At 40.5% G+C, this 22,660-nt stretch overlaps 1 protein-coding gene across 1 annotated transcript; it reads right to left on the bottom strand.

Moving 5' to 3' along the window:
• Nucleotides 1–2,583: 2,583 nt before the first annotated feature.
• On the bottom strand, nt 2,584–19,570 carry srpx (sushi-repeat containing protein X-linked). The gene is made up of 10 exons (XM_070914843.1): nt 19,469–19,570; nt 12,976–13,032; nt 10,211–10,399; nt 9,034–9,210; nt 7,392–7,518; nt 7,130–7,251; nt 6,297–6,476; nt 5,566–5,699; nt 3,416–3,537; nt 2,584–3,308 (listed from the first exon to the last, which is right to left on the bottom strand). The coding sequence occupies exons 1-10, from the start codon at nt 19,527–19,529 to the stop codon at nt 3,125–3,127; spliced, it is 1,353 nt and encodes a 450-aa protein (XP_070770944.1). The 5' UTR covers nt 19,530–19,570; the 3' UTR covers nt 2,584–3,124.
• Nucleotides 19,571–22,660: the final 3,090 nt, after the last annotated feature.

Raw genomic sequence — 22,660 nt, 5'->3', positions numbered from 1 at the left:
TGAAATATCTCAACACTATTTGATGGATTGGCACAAAGTTTTGTACAGGCGTTCATGGTCCCCAGAGGATGAATCCTACTGATTTTGGTGACCCCTTGATTTTTCATCAAGTGCCACCAGTCTACCAGTCTATGAGACGGATTGGCACAAAGTTTTGTACAGACATTAATGGTTCCCAGCCGATGAATCCTAATGACTTGCCTTAATGAACCTGACTTTTCTTCTAGCGCCACCATGAGGTTGACATTTGTGTTTTTGAGTGAAATATCTCAACAACTAGCAGATGGATTGCCATGAAATTTGGCACACACACATTCACGTTCCTCCGAGAGGGAATTGTAATAACTTTGGTGATTCTCTGATGTTTCTTTAGCACCGTCATCAAAACCTGCAAAACTAATGACTAGTGCTGATTAGCAAATGCTAGCATGCTAACAGACTAAACTGAGATTGTGAACACGGTAAACATTAACGTTAATAGAAAGCACAATTGTTGGCAATTTAATTTCTGTTGATCGACTAATCGATGAATTAACTCTTAGCACTTAAAAAAGTACAAGTTCTTGAAAACTATACTTGCAGTAACGAGAGTACTCATAGCTACTTTCCACCTCTGGTTGTCAGAAGAAGAAATAAATCTAGACAGATTACACAATTTAGTTTAGCTTCAATGTAAATGAACATAACACTGTATCAGTGTGATAATAGAAACTGCATGGTATTAGATAAAAACAAACGTAGAAGAACAAAAGAAGGTTACGTAAAGCACTGATAATGACATGACTTTAAACTCACAAGAGGAAGTGTGATATTAAGTGCGTTCCTAGGAACCCTGAGACGGGGGCTGTGTGTTATAGAGTGAGTCAGCACTGAGGCGAGCTGCCTTCATCTCAGGGGGAGCCTACTAATGAGTCAGTGACAGTCACCTTGTCCCTGTCGCCCGGGGCTCTGCGAGTCACCATCCTGTGATGAATCATGCAATTCACAAAAAAAAACAAAAAAAAAACGATTCTCAAGTACAACCATTTTTTCCATGTGGAATGCCAATTTTGTCTGCTTGTCCTTGGCAAACCTTCTGCTCTGAAGTCCCAGAGCGAAACAGTTTCACACTGCACAATTATAGTAATAATACATGGTGTTCACCGTACAACATACTTTAGATGAGAGGCTCGTGCAATACCTGATTACTGAAGAAACTCTTGATGTACAGCATGTACTATCTCTGTTGTGTCTGGTTTCCAAGCAACAAACTCACTGTATTCAAGCCTATTTTGTCCCAAATGTGTTACAGGAATATTTTGAATAAACACATCTTTCCATAGACTGACTGTTTGCCTTTTTTTGTTGGAGAATATTTCCAATATTAAACACTTTATATGACTATGATTGAGTGCTGTCTTTGTAAGTGTACAGCTAGAAAACCGGTTTGTGCTTTTTTTTATGATTTATGACAAACCAAAACATCCATGTTTTAATTATTTTTTTGTCCAAAAAGTATAAATGTAATCGTTATGTTGGACAAACAAAAATACATTTCAAAGACTCTCAAACAAACATGCAATAAAGAAACAGCTTGTCCTATCCAATACACCCGGGCCTGAATGAAGAAAGTTTATTTTTCCTTTATTTTATTTTATGCTTTTGATTCATTGTGTTTTTTTCTGTATATGTTTTGGTGTGTGAGTTTTGGGGAAGAACTTTCTGAATGACACTCATTATCTTCCACCTGTTGTCCCAATTATCCAATCAGCACACACTTGTGAATGATTGCATAAAAAGGTCAGGCTCAGGTATTATCTCCTGATTTGTACCTTACCTGAACACCTGCCAATTGTTTCTTGAACAAGCCGTGTAATCAATATTTGATTTAAAAATAAATCCACATTAATCCTTCTTCTCTGCATGTTTTAAGTTTTCAATGCTTTTTCTCCCAAGAGCACAGCTGAGTGCATCCCAAGATTTACCCATTGAGCATCAAGCACACGGTATCTTTTAGGACTCGAAGGAGAAAATATCCGCCAGTGAAACAAGTTTGTTTCCAGTAAATAAGTGTCTCTCTTGAAACATGACAAACTGAAAGCAATAGTTTGACATTTTAGGGAATATGCGTATTCACTTCTTATATGAAAGATGAGAAGAAGATGAGAGGATTGATACCGCGCTCATATGTGTGCATTCAGTATAAAGCTTACTGCCAACAGCCAGTTAGGTTAGCTAAGCTAATCTTTGCATAAAGCTAACAAAATTCATCCCAGGCCCTCTAAAGCTCACAGTTTACGTGTTATATCACAAAGACTGAAGTCTTAAAACAACACATCATGGTTTTATGGGGTTGTGCCAGACTATTTCTTGGCCGGGAGCAATTTCCGCAGGTTAGGTGTCATAAAAATGTGTTGTTTTTAGACTTCAGTTGTAGTATGTATGTGCTACTGTGTGCTCAGACAGAACTTGAAGTGTACACTGTGCCATTGCAAAGAAAGTCAATGGAAACACACGATTAGGCGACAAGAACTGACGCAAAGACACCTCCGTGTGAGTTGAAAATGTGTCAACTTGAGTGAAAAATCATCACGTCCTCATTGATAGACATATTTAATCAGTGTCTTGTGAATTCAGACGTACAGCGTACCAACAGAGCAGCATCACTGTACATAAAACACACACAGTACTCCAGAGAGCGTCAGAATACATCATTATTAGAGACGTGAGACATAAATATCAGACAGGTGAAGTTTTCCAGTTCATACAGTAAAAAGACTTTTTGTACAAAATAGTAAAACATATTTCTGCTTTGAAAATATTAATAAAAATAATAATACATACAGATAGACGAGACACGGGAATCAATATGATTGTAATGTACTGTATGACCCACTCCATTTAGTAACCTCTTTTAAAAAATCTGCTTGCTTCAGATTATCGCCACGTCCGACATCTCGATCTCTGATGACACACACACACACACAGACGCACACAGACGCACACACACTCACACCTTCTGGATACAGGACTGAATGACTTCAGGTAGGAGTGTTTGTTAGAAACAGAAGATCTGAGTGTGAGACTGTCTGCTGTGACCGAGGAGGAAAAGGATCAAAGATGGCTGAGAGTCCGTGGAAGTGTTTTATGATTGGCAGGTCTGGCCCGCTTCCTGCTGCAGCACCATCTCGTCCTTGCGGAGGGGGAAGGTGTCGATGGTGGTGAATAATTCAGCCGCTGTGATCGGGAACGGGTAGCGCTGCTTGTCCATGCCCTGCTTGTCTACCAGCACCATTTGGAAAGACCTTTGAGGAATCCGAAGCAGTAACCTAGGAAACGCACATCAGCTCATTAAGCAGCTGGAGCGAGACAAAGACACATGTTATGAAAGTGTGTGTGTGTGTGTGTGTGTGTGTGTGTGCGTGTGTGTGAGCACCTGATCTGCAGGGCCAGTGCTGGAGGGAGCAGCCTGTGTCGAATTCGGCCAATCTGTGCTGGGTAAGTCCCAACAAGCTCGATTACCGTCACATGCCTCAGGTCCAGTCCACACTGAGCGTGCTGTTCCCACAAAATAGAGACAGAATGATCCATATGTTCTGTTTTTTTATTGCTTTGTTATTGATTCCTGTGCAGGCAAAAGAAAACTGAGCAGTTTATATTACAGAGGATATAAAACTCCAAAGCTGAGGCTGCAACTAACGATTATTTTCATGATTAATTAAAGTCCACTCAAAAATGTGTTCTGCTTATTGTTACTTCACTTGGATGTTTTAACCTTCATTATGCAGAACGATGCATGTGCAGAGTTTGACACTAGAAGGCTGGTTTCACATTCATCTGCTGGGGGGGGGGGGGTTCACTGCACTCACCTAAAATCTCAGTTTGAGACGACGTGTTAGTTTGGAAGTATATTGTGGTCTAATATGTACCGCAATGTACACAACTGTGATGGGTAAACTCCAGGGCACAAACTAGACTAGGAGACATCTTGAGATGCAATTTCAAGTCTTTTTCAACAAAGCAATTTAACTTTTTGTGAAAAAAACATATATATATATATTCAAAGAAGAGTATTTTATGTAAGTCTTAAAACATGTTTGGAGGGGCTCATACCTGATCACTGAAGAAACTCAGCATGTATTATCTCTGTTGTATCCTGTTTCCAAGCATCTAACTCACTGTGTTGAAACCTATTTTGTTCCAAATGTGTTCCAACAATATTTTGAAATAAACACACTTTCCATAGACTGACTGACTGCTTTCTTTCCGTCTTTCTATTTGTATGGGGCCCAGACCATGACCCACAGCGCCCACGGTTCAAGGCTGAGACCTTGCATGTCATTCATCATCTCTCTCTCCCCTCATTTCCTGTCATCTCTCTACTGTTAGCTAAATAAAGACACAAAATGTCACACCAATGTCTAATCCTACTTGTGTGCTTATTTTCCTTCTAAACACAAATATGTGGATATATATTAATACCAAATCACAATATCTCTCTTTTCCAATTAGCTGAGCTGCTCCATAATATTTCCAGAAGTGCCCCCTGGGGCACACCTACCCCTGTTTATGAATCTCTGATGAGCAGCTGCAATCACTGTTTGTGCTTTTAGACTGCAGATTTGTGACACACAGTACAGACAGATAGATAAAGACTTTATTGTGCCCAAAGGGGAAATTTGTTTCCACAGAGCGTGTCTGGCATAAATCCTCTTTTCTTTAGTTGTTTTGTTTAACAAATCCCAAAAGGTTTTATTTTCTTAAAATAAGAGAAAATCTAATCTGCCACTGCAGCACGATTGTTTTAAGATGTTTCCAGTAAAAAAGTGACTGTATCTTATAAAAATCAGACTAATTGTGTCAGTAACAGCAAGACACTTTATTCTAGAAATGCTTGAGCAAGTTGTTTGTATTAGGAACAGGTGTATAATAATCTTATTGGAGAGGCAGTTTAAGGAAATAGAAGTTTTCTTGGTCTTGTTTTGTCCAAACAGTCTATCAAACAAAGAAAAGCAGAAAATGCTCACATAAGAGACGAAAGAACCAGAGAATATTTGCCATCTTTGCTTAGAAATTATGAATAAATTACCAAAATAATTGCTGATTAATTTTCTGTTGATCAACTAAATGATGAATCAGCTAATCAGTTCAGCTCTGAATAGCACAAACAACTCGCGGTAACTACCTGACAGATTCCAGGAGTGGTCGCTCAGGTTGTTCACAAAGTGTCTTTTAACGTGATCTTGTCTTTCAGCTGATGACACAGTCACTTTGAAAGGTCAGGCGTTTAATAACAACTCTGACTTAATGGTTTCTGACAAGCTGGGGCAACATCCAGCCCCAGAATAGCCTTATCAAAGCTGGTGTCAGCATCATTTATTCATCGCCTTGACATTTTCTGTTCATCTGGACACCCCCCCCAGTTATTTGTCTCACTTCTTTGTCTCACTAAAGCAGCAAAGCGAGAAAAAAACCCAAACACACTACAGAGACACAGACCACTGCAGTATTAACCTCCCTCGCCTCTTCCCTCCATCTCAGTCGCCCCACATACCACTTATGTGCTGCCTGCGAGTCGTGCCTCACCTGTAAGTTGGTCATCTGGAAGCGGTAATTATGATTGGCAGCCGTTGGGGCCGAGATAATGAGGAGCCGTCGTTTCTCATAGAACTGGTCCAGCAGTGCGGCAGCCGTGCGCACTCCCACGTTAATGTTCATGGCTGTGATGACATTGAATGTACAATTAAGTGATACGACGAGACATGAGACACAGAACAAGAGTACAACACGATATTACAGTGAGATGCTGCATCATTGGATTCTTTTGGGCTGTGGAGCAGATGGAATCAAATAAGACGTTTGTGCACCATCGAAGTGTATTCAACAGTGAGCCGAACACGAAACATTGAGTATAAATTGCTGATGGTCTGTTGCACAGTCTCTCCCATCCACTACTTTTTCATGTCTCACAGATACAGACATTCAATGGAGGCGTCCAGTATTGATTTTTCTAATGAATGGATAGCAGTTTTCTCCTCCACTGAGCTTCTCACATGGAACCAGTTTAGCACAGGCAGGTAAACTTCACATAAGACTGTTGTGTTTCTTGCCACCATGGCACAGGGCAGCACTCAGCAAATTAAAAATAAATGGGAGTCTGGGATCAGAGAACATACTGAGAATGAAACGTGCAAACCGTTGCCAGAATTGGAAACAAGTAGCCCAATCAGAGCCCCAATTTTTTATTTTCTATGTTGGATGGGATTTTTTTACGTATACTCAGAGCCCCCCCATGTTCATCTGCATGCAGTACGTACGTGCACAGGTTGTGTCTGTGCCAGACCAGGTGAGTCCATACTGACACACTCTGGCAGCGCTGCCCTGCAGCTCGTAGCCACCGGTGCAAGTGAAATCACAAGTGGCCCCGTAGTTGTCTCCGTCACTGTCACACTTCATGTAACCGTTGTCTGGGGGAAAGAGTGGGCTACAGCGGCGGACTACACAGACAGAGAGGCACATTAGACACAAAACGTCAGGAAACATGACAGGCAGCGAGGGCATTAAAGGAAAACAAAAAGACAGAGGAAGATTGGCATTATATGTGCACACACATCTACAAAGTCAAAGAAATGGAGGGATTTTTGGTTGGAAGAATTAGTTTTTAGCCTTGCAAAAACAAATATCAGTTAAGTCCAGACAATTTGGTTTGGTTTTATTTTACAGGGAAATAATTTCCAAATAATTTCCGAGCAAATTTCCTGAAAAAAACAATGTAATTTGGTACTAATTATGGGGAAGTTATAGGAGTTTCAATGAGAGAAAAGCCCCATTTAAACTCAAGTAAATGTTAATTTATTAGTGAAAATGTTATTCTCCATACATGTTGAATTGTACTCTTGCCTGTAGATAATTATCATTTTGGCATGTTCAGTGGACCTGCTGTGCACTGACTAAAATTAAAAACACTTAGGTTACACAAGCAATTAATCTGATATTATTTATGTAATAATTGAACACAGTCTGTATTAGTACCATTATTAGTACCACATTTCACAGTCCTTGCCAGGAGACTTCTTGGAAATAACCCATGAAGAGTTAGTGAAAATCCCGCTCCACACAGATTATCAAAAAGCTGCTTTTAAAAGCTCACCTCGAACTCTGACAGTGAAGCGACAGGATCCTTTGTTCCCTGCACGGTCAAACACAGTGTAGGACATCTTATGGAGCCCCTCTGGGAAGTCTGATTTTGAAGGTTTCCCTTTCAGGATAACACTGCAAAAGACAGGCTCTGGTTTAATCTTTCACTGTGATCTCCCGGTTCAGAGTGGGATAACCAACAGAACTAAAACAGACTGAGTGCACTGAAGCAAAACGGGAGAAAAGCTTAAAAGGCTGCTGGAGATGAGACTGACTCTGTAAGGATGCCATCTGCAGTGTCTACACCCTCTGGTGTGTCCCAGGTCACCCTCGCTGTCAGTTTTCCCGGTTCTGCCCACTTATCCTTCAGATTAGGACACTTGATCTTTGGAGGATCGATATCTACAGAGAGAGAGAGAAAGAAAGCTTTAACAAAGGGAGAACAAAAGACAAAGCAAATCTCTAAATCACATCGTCCACATTTAAATGTACATATTTCTACACAGGCCACAAATGAAGAACAAGAAATGTGGGCTCTATTAGCCAGAGCAGGAAGTATAGCAATAGACTGTTCACTAGTGGCAGATGTACCACTTAAATGTTAAGTAATCTCTTAAACAATGGGTCCTTGATTTCAGTCAGAGGTAGACAAAAGCAGCTTCTCATTTGTTGCTGGCGATTGAATGAAAATAATAACTGTCACTGGCAGATTTTATCACCTGTGACTAGCTAGCTAATTAAGTTTGCTCCATGTGTTGGTTGGAAACGCTGTCTTTTTATTGTTTCCAGGGGACTCATTTTAAAACAAGAATCTTGAAAAGGAGGTCTTAAATATGCATGTGATGGCTTCAAAAATTACATTATGCTAAAAGACTGATGCTAAAGCTGCATGTCCCAGACAAAAAGTCATCATCCTCATCAGTTGATGATTAGAAGACATGGAAATAAATAGCATAATTTGTGTACTGTAGCGTAGTTAGTCCAAGATGATACGGAAAAATGTAAGATCAGACTGTCATTTTGTTAAAACTGGCTGTCTGTATTTTCAAACAGTATGTTTTCACTTTTAACCTAACCCATGAGTTGCTGGAGTGTTAACTTCCCCAAATACAATTAAGATTGTGACGCTGATAGCATCAGGACCGGCTTCCACACAGTGAGGAAGTCCTGTAACCTGTAAGCCCACAAACTAGTTAATGAAATGCTCCTTTGCCTTGGACGCTGGGTTACTACTGTAGGCAATAAGCTAGTTAGCTGGACATGCTAACAACTGCAGCTTACATTAGAGCAAATAAACACACTATTCTTGTATTTTTGGTTTTGGAAAGGCTAAAAAGAAAAAGACATCACACTCTAAACTCCCTCTCTCCAACCACAGCTCCACACACATCGCTTCAACAAGGTGAATCATTCCTTGGAGGAAACATGAGGCTGAATCTGGAAAGTGTCCTTACAGACAGACGTATGAGACTCAATGTCACAAACAGCATTATTAGTGATGTGGTGCACACAATGAATCTGTGCACAAACAAACCCTGTGATTGTTCACTGTTACCAAGGTCCCGAGACTATTCATCCGTTTAATGATCACCTAAGTGCAGGCCATATAGCTCAGCTTTTCATGAAGTACAGAGTCATTTTCAGGCTGCAAACATGAAAAACATTTAGCATTTTCTGGCGATGCAAGCCAAACCACAGAATGTGTTTGTGTGTGTGTCTGTGTATAAGCACATGACTAGTAGCCTGTTTTCTCCAAACAGCAATCACATAACCCTGTAACTCTTTGTCGTAGAGTAGTCTGCAGCTGACATCACGCCTTGAGCAAGTAATCACCTGTTACATAGGTTTTTATTATGCAGCTCAGCAGTCTGCAGGGAGATGAAATTGTGCACAAAAGAACAACACACACAGTCTTACCAACACAGGTGGGGACTCCGGCACTCCACACCTTAGTGTGCTGGCAGGTTGCTGTCTTCTGGCCCTTCATACTAAATCCGGGGGAGCAGAAAAACTCACAGCGAGAGTTGAAGTAGGAGCCGTCCGAACACTTGTTGCCGCCGTTAGCGGGCATGTTCATCTTGGGACAGCGGATCTCTGTCAGAGAAAGAGCTCAACGTTGATGGAAGGTTAAGGAATGATTTGCTCAGTTTAATTTGGTTCAGGTATATGCAATAACTTGCAGACCCATCTATTGAATAATGCAGTACACTGGTCCGTCTTGGTCTTTTATTAAAAGTCATATATCAACCGATCATCGTTGGTCTTCTTAAATATGTTGGAAATGATGCAACGTTTTTAATCACACAGTTATTGTATAATAGATCCCATAACTCCTTAACATGAACTGATTCTAGATCAGCAGTGGTAATAGCAGTACTATGTAGCCGTAGCTTTTTGTAACTTTCCGAAACAGACAATCTAACATTCAGTGTGAATTCATACTCATTTACACACACTTACACAACTACTTCTGGTACTTTTTGTGTTTACAACCGAGCACAACACTATGAAGGCCTTCTCGTTGAGCCCTCTTCTTCTGCAATGATTTAATAGCAGCTGACTGGAGCATTGACGCCACCAGCTGTTTATCTCCACAAACCAACTCCTAATCACGTAACAGTAGTGGATGGAAACATGCATTTATTTGCATTTTGTTTTGACTATTTTCTAGAAATTCTGTTAAAATTTGCACTACACTTGGATGGAAATCTGGTTCGTGACGAGCATTACCCCACCTAGGTGGCAGTAGAAGTATGCTGAGTTGCAATGGAATGAATTAGTGTCCCATGGTGTGAATACTGTTTTCAACAACGTTCACACCCTGCCAAGAATATACTTCAGGGAGAAGAAATAGATCCATGTAATTGTCTACAAATTTGTTATATGAACATGAACCAATTTTAAAAATCCTGAAGCTACAGCTACAGGCAGTTCTGATTAATTAAAAATGTAAGACTTGGATGGAGAATATCAATAACAACCAAACAAACTCCCTCCCCTCACTCAAAAATGTAAGAACTTGAGACAAACCTAGTATGCAGGTGTGTGGATGTGTGCATTTATGTGTGTTTGTTAATACATTTTCAGTTCTTACCTCGGCAGGCGTAGTTAGAGGACCAGTGTTTGCTGGCCATACACACCACCTCTGAGCTCTGGGCCTCGTATCCCTGCTTGCAGCGTATTTTGCAGCGAGTCCCCATCACGTTCCTGTAGTGCTCTCCTCTGGGAGTGCGACAGCTCACGTCACCATGTTTCACCTTAATGGGCGCGCACCACGGTGTCCCTACAAATGGGGGAAAGATGGCTGCACTGACCTTTCCTTCACTGCATCAAGGCAATTATATGTTTTTTTATGGTGTGGCCTTTGAGCCGGAGAGACTGTTATTAATGTCAGCATTCAATAATAACACTTACCTGGAGACTATAACAGCTTAGAAAGACTTAGTTTGTAAGTGTGAAAATGTGAAAACCCGCCCATCATCTGAGTTCAGACAGATACGGTGGATTTCTCATTACCTTATCTGCGATTTCAAATCATCCAATAGTGTCTCAAGAGGCAAAGAAGATAGTCTCACTTTAGAAAAAGACAGATAATGATGTGTAGAGGGAACTTATGTCTCAGGATGTGTGTGTGTGTGTGTGTGTGTGATAGAGTGGGAAAGTTTCCACACAGAAAAAGGCCTGTGTTGAGAGTGCAGTTCTTTATTGATACTTATCACACTACTGATATCAGCTGTTTGTTGTGCTATCCCTGGACCCATTTCCATATGATAAGACTGACCACGGATGTATCAGTGTTACTCTAGAACAATAAAGTCCTACATAAAGAAATGGTTGGACGAGAAGATACCAATTTTGCATCTGTGAAGTTATGGCTTAAGCTTAGCATAAAGACTGGAAACAGGGGAAACAGCTAGCCTGGCTCTGTAACAATATCTACCCATTAGCACCTCTAAACTCACAAATTAACAAGTTATGGTTTGTTTGTTTAATCAGTACAAAAAGCAGTGTAAGTGTAAAAATGACTGGTTACAGTTTTATGGGGGGTTGCGTACCAGGCTATTTCTTGTACAGGCGCAGTAGCTTCCTAGATTACTTCTGGATCAAACTAACAGGATAAAACATGTTAAGTAGTGAGCTTTATGAGCTTCAGAGGTTGCAGCTTTTTGTTACTTTTGGACAGAACCAGACCAGCGGTTTCCCCTGTTTTCAGTCTTTATGCTAAGCTAAGCTAACAAAATGGCCATACAGATATGAAAGTGGTATTGATCTTCTCATCTAACTCTCGTCAAGAAAGTGAATAAGCCCAAAATGTCAAACTACTCCTTTAAGACTCATCAGGCTGCATTTGCCTTCTCCTTTTCTCTTCTTCTCTGGATACCGCTGCCCATCTCTACAACGGTTGTGTAAAAATCCCTTGTTTCATGCCAGGTTTGAGGGGCCACAAGTTTCTTATTCCAATACAAGGAAATCAAAATCTGCAGTTTATTTCCTGCTGGCTCAGGACAAACACTCAGCCCTGGAGACCAACACACACACACACACACACACACGCACACACTTGGAGAGGAGAATACACACCAGTTTAGGCTAATTTCCAGTTGGAATAAAAATGAGTATTCATTACATAGCTAGCCTCCCTCGCTCCCTCTCTCTGTGTATGTGTGTGTGTTGGCAAAGTCTCCACAACCACTGAGTAAGAGAAAATAACACTACATTTGAGCTTTTACACGAGGGGAGAGTTTGGTTTGGCCTGGACGATAATGTTCCGTGTCTAACTGACCCCGAATTTAAAGCTGGAAGCTACTTTGACGTAACTGAGTCAGTTTACAAAACTGGCTGAACTAACTGCTGTTGAATTATGCCTCTTTAAAGTCACAGTGAAATAAAAAAAATAAATGTTTTAAATTACAATCCTGTGTCCCTGTGTTAATCGTTCTGTTATTTTTCATTACTGTATAATTAACGGAACTGTATAATTTCCCCCTGGGGATCAATAAAGTATTTCTGATTCTGATATATATGTCAAATAAATAATGGCAACTAGCTACACATTCGACAGTTAGCTTGTGGATCGCAGCAGCTAGCAGCCCTGTAGCAACTAGCAGAGCAGTATCATAGGCCAGAGTTGTGTGTTGGTATTTATTGAGTTATATCAAAATCCCTCTCTTTTTTTAAAAAAATATTTGTGATGACACATCTTGAACTCTGGGGCTTACACATAAATGAATCTAATCAAATGTGATTTAAGGGCAACTAGCTACAAACTTGTCCTTTAGCTAGTATGTCATAGCTAGCAGACCTGTAGTAGCTTGCAGAGCAGTATCATACGCCAGAGGAGTGTGTTTGAAATGTATGTTAAAAAGCATTATATCAAAATCTCTCTCTTTTCTTTTCCTAATTAAAATAAAATTAAAATATTTGTGATGACACATCTTGAAGTGGCGTGTATCAATTAATCCAATTGAATGTGATTTGAGGTAACTACACACTCGACTGTTAGTGCGTCACAGTAGCTAGCAGACATAGCAGCTAGTATCATAGGTCAGAGGTGTGTGTTTGAACCTCAGGCAGCAACCTTCCAGTTTCTGATCTAACAATGCTGTTGAGGGAGGTGTGGGCCAGCAGTCCTCTAAAGTTCTGTATCAAATTTGGTTTAAATCCCTCTCCACAAACCCCACCCTTATAATCTGTATCACTCTGAAATATCTCACATTAGATAATAACACTCTAACACTAGGAAAACATTTACTTTGACCTCAACATAAGCAGTCCCTAAATTGAAATGCGAGTCACTTTTCACGATACCTGTATGTACGCATGCATGTACTGGCAGTGTCTAACTCGGCAGGTGGTCACCTTTATATCTACGAGAATGCCAGTCCTCATCATCTCCGTAGGCATACTGTCCTGACCCTGGGGATGAAAGAAAAGAAGAAAAAGCAACTAATACGACGGAAAGAGCTGCATCCAAGGTGTTAGGCAATGTTTGAAAGCATTGTCCTGGGCTGACCTGTGGGGCTTTTTTTTTTTTTTTTTACTGCAAAACAGCACCAAGATCAGGCTTAAAAATATTGCTTAACTTTTCATCTGAACCAGACTCTGTGGGGGATCTTTTGGACAGACCACATGCACAAAGATCCTCTTTTTCCAGTTGGTTTTGATGGAAGGAGTGAAACTATTTTGAAACTTTGTGTTCCAAAACAGCTCCCATAGATCATACTTACCATTTTTAAGTCAACCGTTAACAGTGAACAGCTCACTCAAACAGAGCAGAAGATATTTCGACCATAAAACAGCAGCCAAGAAGAACTGAAATATTTTTCAGTGTTGGCTGCAGAGCTGGTGGAGGACACAGTTGAGTGACACTGATAGTGATGAGCAAAGAGGATTATTTTAGGAAAGAGGAAGACGGGAAGGGGGCGGAGCAAGTCAGGAAGCAATAAAAACAGGGAGGAAAGAGGAAATGGGTGAGCAAGGGGTTAAAGTAGGGGGAAGGGTGTTCAACCTTGGCCCCGGGATGTTAGGGGTGTGAATGTGTCCTCTGTTCAGGATCCACAAGTGAAGGAGTGTTCCTCCTTCCTCCTCCAGCTTCATATATCAGCCGCATGTTGGTCATTGAACCTGATACTGTGAGCACATCTCCCGTCCCGTACCCCATTCCTCATCATGGCTTTTCTGTCAGTTTAATAAAAGCCGTCTGGACCAAAACGCCGCAAGCTCTGAGGTTTTAGCAGTCAGATCACACAGCCTGAATTGTACAGAGCAAACCCACATAGAGTGAGTCAGATTTAGCTGTCTAATGGGAAAACTTCAGTGTCTGCTTCTTAATGGGGGGAAGGAGGGAGGAAGAGAAAGGCATGGAAAACTAATTACAGGTGTGTGTTTGTGTGTGTCTCCCCTTCAGAATGAACATTAGTTAGAGCCACAAGCACAAGAAAAATGATCAGTTCTGTAACAACTTGCAGCCATTTCAAGCAAACAGGATACATCAATTTACCACGGCAAACGCGTTTCTGATTGGCTGGCAGGTGTTACCACAAACAATGACTTACTTATTCTCTCCTCTTCAGACGCAAATCACCTCATGGAGTTTTAAAGCGGGAATTTTCATGAAATGTTTGATACTATTTATGTTTTTTTTCTGCAATAGCAATATAATGTATTTACATTCTGTTACCTCTCTATGCCTTCACACTACACGAGGGATTCACAGGAAACAACGTAATCCTCATATTTTTATCTCATTGATAAGAGCCTAATACTTGAATGCAGATGGTGAAAAAATCCAAAAATAGAAGCATCAGATATAAAATAAGTTATAAATAAGATCCACAATGAATGACAACCCTGCCACAATCACAGCAAAATACATAACTCTCAGTTCTGACATTTAATCAATATATCTCAAAGAAAATGGTGCCCAAACTCAAAAAATATCTTAAAATAAAAAAGCTAATAAAGATTAAACATCATTGTGCCACACTAGCCTCCAGTGGATTTCAATACAATTCAACCTGTGTAGCCAGTTGCCTTTGACTCAGCACTTCTACTGCAGATACACCATGACTGAGACCCTTCACAGACAATTCAACTAGTGGCTGCAGAACACCTAATGTTAGCTTTCAATGATTTCATGAATACATTTATAATTTTCTCTACGATAAACATCTATTGATCAGGTTTGCGCTATGTTAATTGTCTTGTAAAGAAATATTCAGTTATTCAGAGACATGTAAACAATAACAGGACAGAACTTAATCAAAGTTTATTGTTTATTGTCTTGTTGTTTATTGTCTTTATTGTTTTCTACAGAAGCCGAGAACCGCCGTCCTTGCAATTACTTTGCAATTCATTTTTTATTGTTATCTCAAGAAGACGAGATAATCAACCCAATATCACGAGAAAACAACAGGTTGTTTCCTCTTAGCCTACTTGGAGATCCAGTCCTTTTCATTTAAAGATAAGACTACGAGATAAATTAACCCATTATTAACAGAAAACGAGCTTTGTTATCAACATAACAGAATAATTAACTTGATCTCGAGATAATAGCACTAAAAAAACGGCTTCTGTATGTTTTCTTCTGGCTTCTGTGTCCCTATTTTTCTTTGGTTGGGACTTTTTCCCTCTCCAAAGTAACCAGGAGGACAGAGGATATACGAGACACTCAAAGCAGTGTGAACTCTGAAAACCTCCCAGTATTAAGCAGAAAATGTGCTTGATTAAATAAAACTCTTTACTTAGCTCTTACATTTTGCAGAGCCTGGAGTCATCTCTGTGTAAAAGTCTATGCTACTAACATGCAGGGCGAGAGAAAGAGAGACTAACATGTGTTGTAGGCGTCACTATATGAAAGCCAACCAGAAATAAAAATCTTTTGTGGGAGTATGTTTTGGGTGACAAGTTACTTTGAAATGGATGACATGACTATATCCACTTTTCTTTGATACATCATCAGTGTCTTCATCTAACCGGTCGCTGCTATTTCCTTTCTTGCCAATAGGTGGCGCAGGCCTCCCAATTTTTGGGACTAGGCTCCCACTGCACATGCAGGGCTTTACATTTCTAGGAGCTGTTTGGGCTATGCCTCTATGGCCACTCGTTGACTTCTTGCTTCTTCACAGAATGTTTTGTTTGTGCGCCCCCTGGTGTTTCAGAAAATACTGCAATGGAAAGCACGTTGAGCGTAGAGCTACGGTGTGTCTTACGCGAGCATAAACAAAGCTTGAAACTGCTGGCACTGCAGCTCTGCATTTGGATGAAACTGGCCGGACCTGGTTCGTCCTTGTTGATAAAAGCATTCCAGCTTCAAACAAACCCAAGAGAATATGTGATCAGCAATCATATCTAACATATCTGTCAACGTGATGAGGTGGGATCAGCAGCCAGCATTGCATTCCTGTTCATCTCTCTGACTTCAAAGAGGCTCTTAGCGAGAAAGATATCAAAATGTTAATAGTGCAGGAAGCGTAGAAGCTTGTCTTCCTGACAAACCTCTGAATAAGCTTTAAATTTCAGAGCCTGATATTCCAATTAGCTTTTCTCTGCCTGTAATACAAACTGTCATTATGTGGAAGCTCACTCCTTGTAAATGTTGAATTATAACTCCAGGCTAACAGAGCAGAAGAGAGCAGAAAATAAAATGGGATGTCAATCCTTTATCACTCAATTCAAAACGCAGTGATTACAGAGTGACATAATTCCTTTCGGAGCACTAATGATTTCTGTCCCATTTAAACTGTACACCAACATGTCTGCTGCTGGCTTCTTAATCACATCAACAGTTTGTGAGCTTGAGGAACAAAAAGGCAGCTGCTGTTTTTATCTCCAATAACACTTTACAGTGAGGTACAACAACTGCTACCTATAGCTCACAACAATATATCTGGCTAGCATCTAGTGTGACACTCAATATTAACAATATCTATTTGTAAAGTTTTTCGTAACATTTTAAAAATCTTTTTACTGTTTGTGTCATTCCTTGAATGGTGTAATTACAGTAAAGGCTCAGTAGCTACTCACGCAGGATGAAACTCAATATCACCTGACAGAAACATTAGTAATAGTTGCTAAGTCAGAAAGTGTTCAGTTCGCAGATTCACATGTAGAAACTCATCATTGCACTTGGTTTTATTAATGTCTGTCTGTTCTTAAAGTTGCACTAATCACTATTTTTGTATCATCAATGGATCATATTACTATGTGTAATGTGAAAGGTGTTGCTCATAGTGACGAAGCCACAGTGAATTATCACCTGACCTTGCAGTTCCCCTCAGCTCTGCAAAGCATTTTAGCATCTTTTAGCTAATTATTTTGGTTTTCCAGCCCACACGCTCCCCTCTCACCTGTATTCTACCTGCTCAGCACCAAACAGCAGACAGACACAGTTAGCGACTAGCTGGTGAGCACAGTGAAGCATTTAGCAGCAAAACAGCCAGATATTATCCTCAGGAGTTGGTGGAGACCAAAAAAGAGAGTGAATGTTGGACTTGAACACATGCTATTGTTACCTCATGTCTGATGAATGTGTAAATGTGTAACACAACAACTTTATACAGTGATAATAAGTCACATCTTGTTCCACTAGACTGTCAACTACAAGCTGCTATGCTACACTTTACAGTTACAGTTATTAAGTAAATTGAAAAGGCCAGAAATTACATTTTTAAGGCTATTCAGTGCCACCTGCTGGACATTTTGAACAGGCAGAGCTGCAGCCAGTTACATTCAATTAAGACTAACTGGTCAATTAATTTAAGAGTGTTCTGCATTTTCAGTGTTCCTGCATGTTCTAGTCTTCTCTAGTGTTTTTGCATGCAACCAAGTGTAAGAAATTTGCATTTTGTGATATAATTACTAGGTTTTTGTGACTTTAGTTCTCTGCCACATAAACCACATAAAAACATCTTTGGTGACACTTGGACTGAGGAATGGGCCTCTGTTTTCTTCTAGACATGCTGGAGCTGTTGTCAGTCAGCAGCTGGGCTCATTAGAAGTAGCACTTCAGAACAGTAACTACATCTTCAGCGATTCATTAACAGTTAGTCCCTGATTTGTTTCCTTAGGCTTTCCTTTGTAACTATCCATTGCTTTTTCTGGCAGAGACACAACTGAACACTTAAGAGCGACTGTTCTCCAGTGATGGTGCTTGCTGGCATTTCCCCAAGTTACTCCCAGTGTGTGGAGGACGTATCTTCCCTCCAGACTCACATCAGCACAAGAATCGTCATGGAAAGTATGAACAGGCTTTAACAAATACTTGCTGTAGATGGGATTAACTGTAAGCAGTGATGTAGAACACATGCCAAGCTTAAAAAAACAGAACCTTAAAGATCTCCATTGTTAAAAAAGTAGTTTCTTTAAAAGACTCCATAGCTGAAGCACTTTATAATGGTGCACTGCAACCCAATTTTGAGGCATGCACACTCAACTGATAAATGGGCTAATTGACCACCAGAACAAACACAAACACACCCCTGTAAAATAAACTCCTCACAAAAGCACACACACACACACACACACACACACACACACACACACACACAAGTACAGACCAGAGTCCTCACCAGCTCGACAGGCAGTTTTTAGTCTGTCAGTGTAAATCTGCTCTGCAGCTTGCATTCATGTTTCAGCCTGTATGATCATAGACCAGTGGTGAGCCACTCTCAAACCATCTACAGGCACATAGCCACACACACATACACACATACACACACGCACGCACACACGTGCACACACACACATACAGACACACACACACACACACACACACACACAGACACACACAATACTCCATCCAGACTTGAGCTTTGAAGTCACTTCAGCTGCTCACTGCAGGCTACAGGCCCTGCTCTGTCAGGCTCCATCTATCTGGAGAGTCTGTGTGTTTTCTTACGTTGGACGCTATACTTCAGTGTAGGGCTGCAACTTACATTCATTATGAATTCATCTGCCAGTTACATTTCGACAAATCATTTAGTCTATAAAAGCTGAGAAAATATTGTTCATCACAGTAAAAAAAAAAAAAAAAAAAATACTCATACAATGACATAAAACAAATCACTCACACATTAGAGAAGCTGCAGCTAGAAAAAATGACTTACACTATTGTGGTGCTGACAGCGTCCCCATGGCAACGCTTGTTTTAATTATTTATTACTACCACTTATTATTTATTTACTCTTATGTCCTAAGGTGGTCACTGTATTGCCAGGGCTTGTTGTTTTTATGTGAGCTCACTAAACCAAATCCCCATCGACTGTCTTGAAATGGCAATAAAGTAGTGAATCTTGAATCTGTTGATTATCAAAATAATTGTTAATTTTCTGGTTTCTCTTGTGCTGACTCAACACCAGAACAGAAACTCATCAGTACTGTAAATGCTTGCAGACAGACCAACAGTCACTAGCTGTGGAGTCCCGTGCAGCAGTTTAAAGAGTTGATGAATAGGTCGCTCTTAGTGAGGCATCAGAAGAGAGGGCGAGGAAAAGTGAAAATTAAACTTACACTGCAGTGCAGTTGCAGGGCTTTCATTAGTGCCACAGACTGAGCTCTGTGCAGAGAAACGTCCCCCAGATGCACACTGTACTCCCCCCGCTTTCCACCCCCTCCACGTAAACACCAACGCGGTTCACCATAAACCAGCGGTGAGGACAAGAAGCCTCTAATGCATCCAGCAAAGTGACACAAAAAAATCTTCCCCCAACACAACGCGTTTATTCTAAATCCAGCCTCAAACCAGTGATATCCCACTCCTTCTTCACCAGTCTTAAAATAATCTGTTCGATTATTTTATCCCTCTGGGTTAAACATGTCCAAGAAGTGAATGAGGGTCTTTGTCAGTCCTTACCTTCATATCCGGAGCAGAAGCAGAGCTGGACGAACAGGAGCACCAGTGGCCACATGTCCATATCGAGGCGCGGGACGGACGCTCTTCAACATGTGAAGGGAAGCTCGCAGGAAAACTTCCAGCGCATTCCTGCTTTCCAAAGGCCCGCCTCTTGCTCCAGAAACAAGGGAGGATTCTCCTAATACAGTCAGGCCGGGCCGCCGGCACGAGGCGAGGCAGATACCGGAGGCTGTGCCAACCCCTGTGGGTCAACTGTGACATGTCCTCGATGATCACCACGAGACACTAAAACTACCCAGTTCTCCTTATTTAAGTCCCTGACCTCAAATACTCTGCAGTGGCAACTAAGTACACTCACTCAATTAGTTGCATAAGTACAAATGTGAGGTACTTGTACTTTACTTGAGTATCCATACAATACTCAACATCCAAAACATTAACAGATTGTAAAATACTTGTGAATGAAACCAGTGGTTCCCAACCTGGAGGCCGGGACCCCGTAAAGGAGTCAGATAAAAAGGGGGTCATAAGGACAGAATCAAAAATATATTTCTTGTACATACATTAAGTTTATTTTTCCCTATTTTTTGCTTTCGTTGTGAAATACTGGATACTTTCACCTCTTCCAGCCTTTAAAAATCTGAAAGGAAAAAATCCACTTGTTTGGTTGAGCTGCACATATAGGCAATAACCTGCCTGTTAGGGCTAAATACAATGAAGTCATGTCAAAAAGTTTGGGAACTACCCAAACTACCAAAAAATATTGTTAAAGTTAAGCTGCTGACAAGTTAATGTGTCAGTGATCCAATGATAAAACATACTGTTGGCTGTACACTGAGGAGTTTTACATTGAGGTGTTTTGTGTATCTTGTATCCAAGTTTGTTTTACTGGCTTTGAGACTAATTTCCCATTGTCCTAGCAGGGAAAGCACAGTCTAAACAGCGATTATTGTAAAATATAATCTGATTAGTTACAAGAAAGGCTTATTTTCAAGGGGGTCATGGAGTATCACTGGACTCAAAAAAGACCTCAACAATTTTTTTTGTTAATCTCTCTTAATCAGGAAGAAATTAAACACATTTAGCAGTCTCACAAGGATGTGATTTTGGAATAATCTGTTAGGTCACTATGAGCATTTCAATCCATTGCATATTGCACACCACATGAAAAGATACAGCGCATGGTCCCTCCTGCACCTACCAGGTCATTACTGGTACGTGCTGTAAAGGTCTACACTCCACTCTAATACCTTAATATCCCAGAAACTGTTATACTGTTAATACTGTTCAGTCTCAAACATAGGTAGAAGTTTACTCTCTGTTCCACTGTTTCCTAATGATGTGAACATTTTATAGGATGTTGGATACGAAGTTATTTCCTAGCAACACTATCCTGATTAAGTGTTCTATATTACCATATTGTAATTAATGTTTTTACTCTTCTGGTCTCCTATTAGAGGGAGAGTTGTTGTCAGAGTGTTTCTGTGGGATCAGTTTTAGCATAGTACATCAATTCTGGCTTGATATTTGCATACAGCTGATTATTATTCTGTTTCATAAGAGCTACACACATAACACAAACACACACAGCAGGAAATCCATGTGAAAGTACAGAGCTGTTGAAAGACTAATCAGTGTTTAATTTTCTCCTCCACGAACATGAGGTTTGGTTGTAGACCCTGTGTGAAGGCGGCAAGTCTACACATGAAGGTGCTGAAGTGTTCTTTGTCTTGACGGGAAAAAGGAAAGGGAGGCGCGTGGTGAATTTACTGCGAGAGGATCTCCTGAGCTGTAATTACATGTGAGTTCAGCCGACCGTTACGCCTGCCTCTGCTGAAATGTCCCTCTCGGGTCAGGCGAAGAAAGAGTTAACTGACTCCATCTTTGCTCACCTGTCTCTGGAGGACTGGTCTGACACTTTGATGCAGTGTAACAGCCAATGATTGTGGATTAAGATTGTCTCAGGGTTTTGTTTAACTGTTATACACACATTCTTGGTTGGTGTCCTCTTTAGACTGCTGCAGTTCATTTTGAGGCCTCAAAGGCGTATAATCATCTTAACCATAGACAAAAATGTGACTATATGTGGGCAGAAACAAGGCACTCTCTCAGCAATACAAATATTAATACATTCATGAGACCATGAAGAACAACGTCTCCAGATGTAAAGAAAACACATTAAATAATAGAGTACAGTAAGGGGGCAAATCTTCATTGTGTTTCACAATCAAGCGTGACCAGTATTCCCAACAGACACACTTTAGATTTAATTGTATTTACATTTTTAAAGGAGTCTGGTGATATTCTGGGTTTCACTTACAGTCACAAAATCCATGAAAAGACCAAAACTAACAATGAATTCGCCCCTCTGACAAGGATTAAGGGGCCCATTTAGCCAAAACATGATATCTAATTTACTTCTCCGTGCCATAGACCTCCATTGACATCTCTTAAAGAGGAAGCGCACTGATTTTACACATCGTCTGTTCACAGGGAGTACTGGGAGTACAGGGAGTATGCTACAGACGGAGCTGCGCAAAGTCCGATAAATTGCCTCAAGTGATGTCAGTTGAGTCTGAAGACGTTTGGAAATGAAAAAAATCAGGGGATGTGGAGTTAGAAGTGAGTTTACCAGATGCTCTGTAGCCCGCTGCTCCTCTCTCTCCTCTCGCTACATTAGCAGCTACTAGCATACTAGCATCTTCAACTGTTGGTGGTCGAGTTGGATTGTGTGTAATTTAGGCGCCAAGTTGGAGTGGAGTATAGTTGGAGCACTCTTCTAAACACACATAAATGAGCCACTTTGTTGCTCTGGGTGACAGATTTCTTCATATGATGAACATGGGCATTGTAGTTTATTATTAGTCACTCTGCTGCTGTAAATATTCACTATCGCACCAAAAGTGTATTAATCCACAACTGAAAATAGTCCCCAACAAACGTACTATTTTCTCTAACGCTCGAGTCAAGTTTCCAGCTGTTTTAGAAGAGTCTTTTTTTAAAAATGAAACTGTACATTTGTGACATTATAAAAAGTGAATGTGTTCAGTAGGAATGAACAGGCTTGGGGCTGAGTGCCACAGACAGGGTCAGCAAGTCGTAAAATATTGAGAGACAGACTAATGCATTGGGCGTTTTGGTGATTTGATGGTGTTTGTTGACAATAAGAAAATACTTGAAACATTTATCTGA

This window comes from Enoplosus armatus, chromosome 11 (assembly GCF_043641665.1).
Source record: "Enoplosus armatus isolate fEnoArm2 chromosome 11, fEnoArm2.hap1, whole genome shotgun sequence".
NCBI classification, from domain to species: Eukaryota; Metazoa; Chordata; class Actinopteri; order Centrarchiformes; family Enoplosidae; genus Enoplosus; species Enoplosus armatus.
Note: the sequence above shows the minus strand (reverse complement) of the source record. Positions and strands in the feature narration are given on the sequence as shown.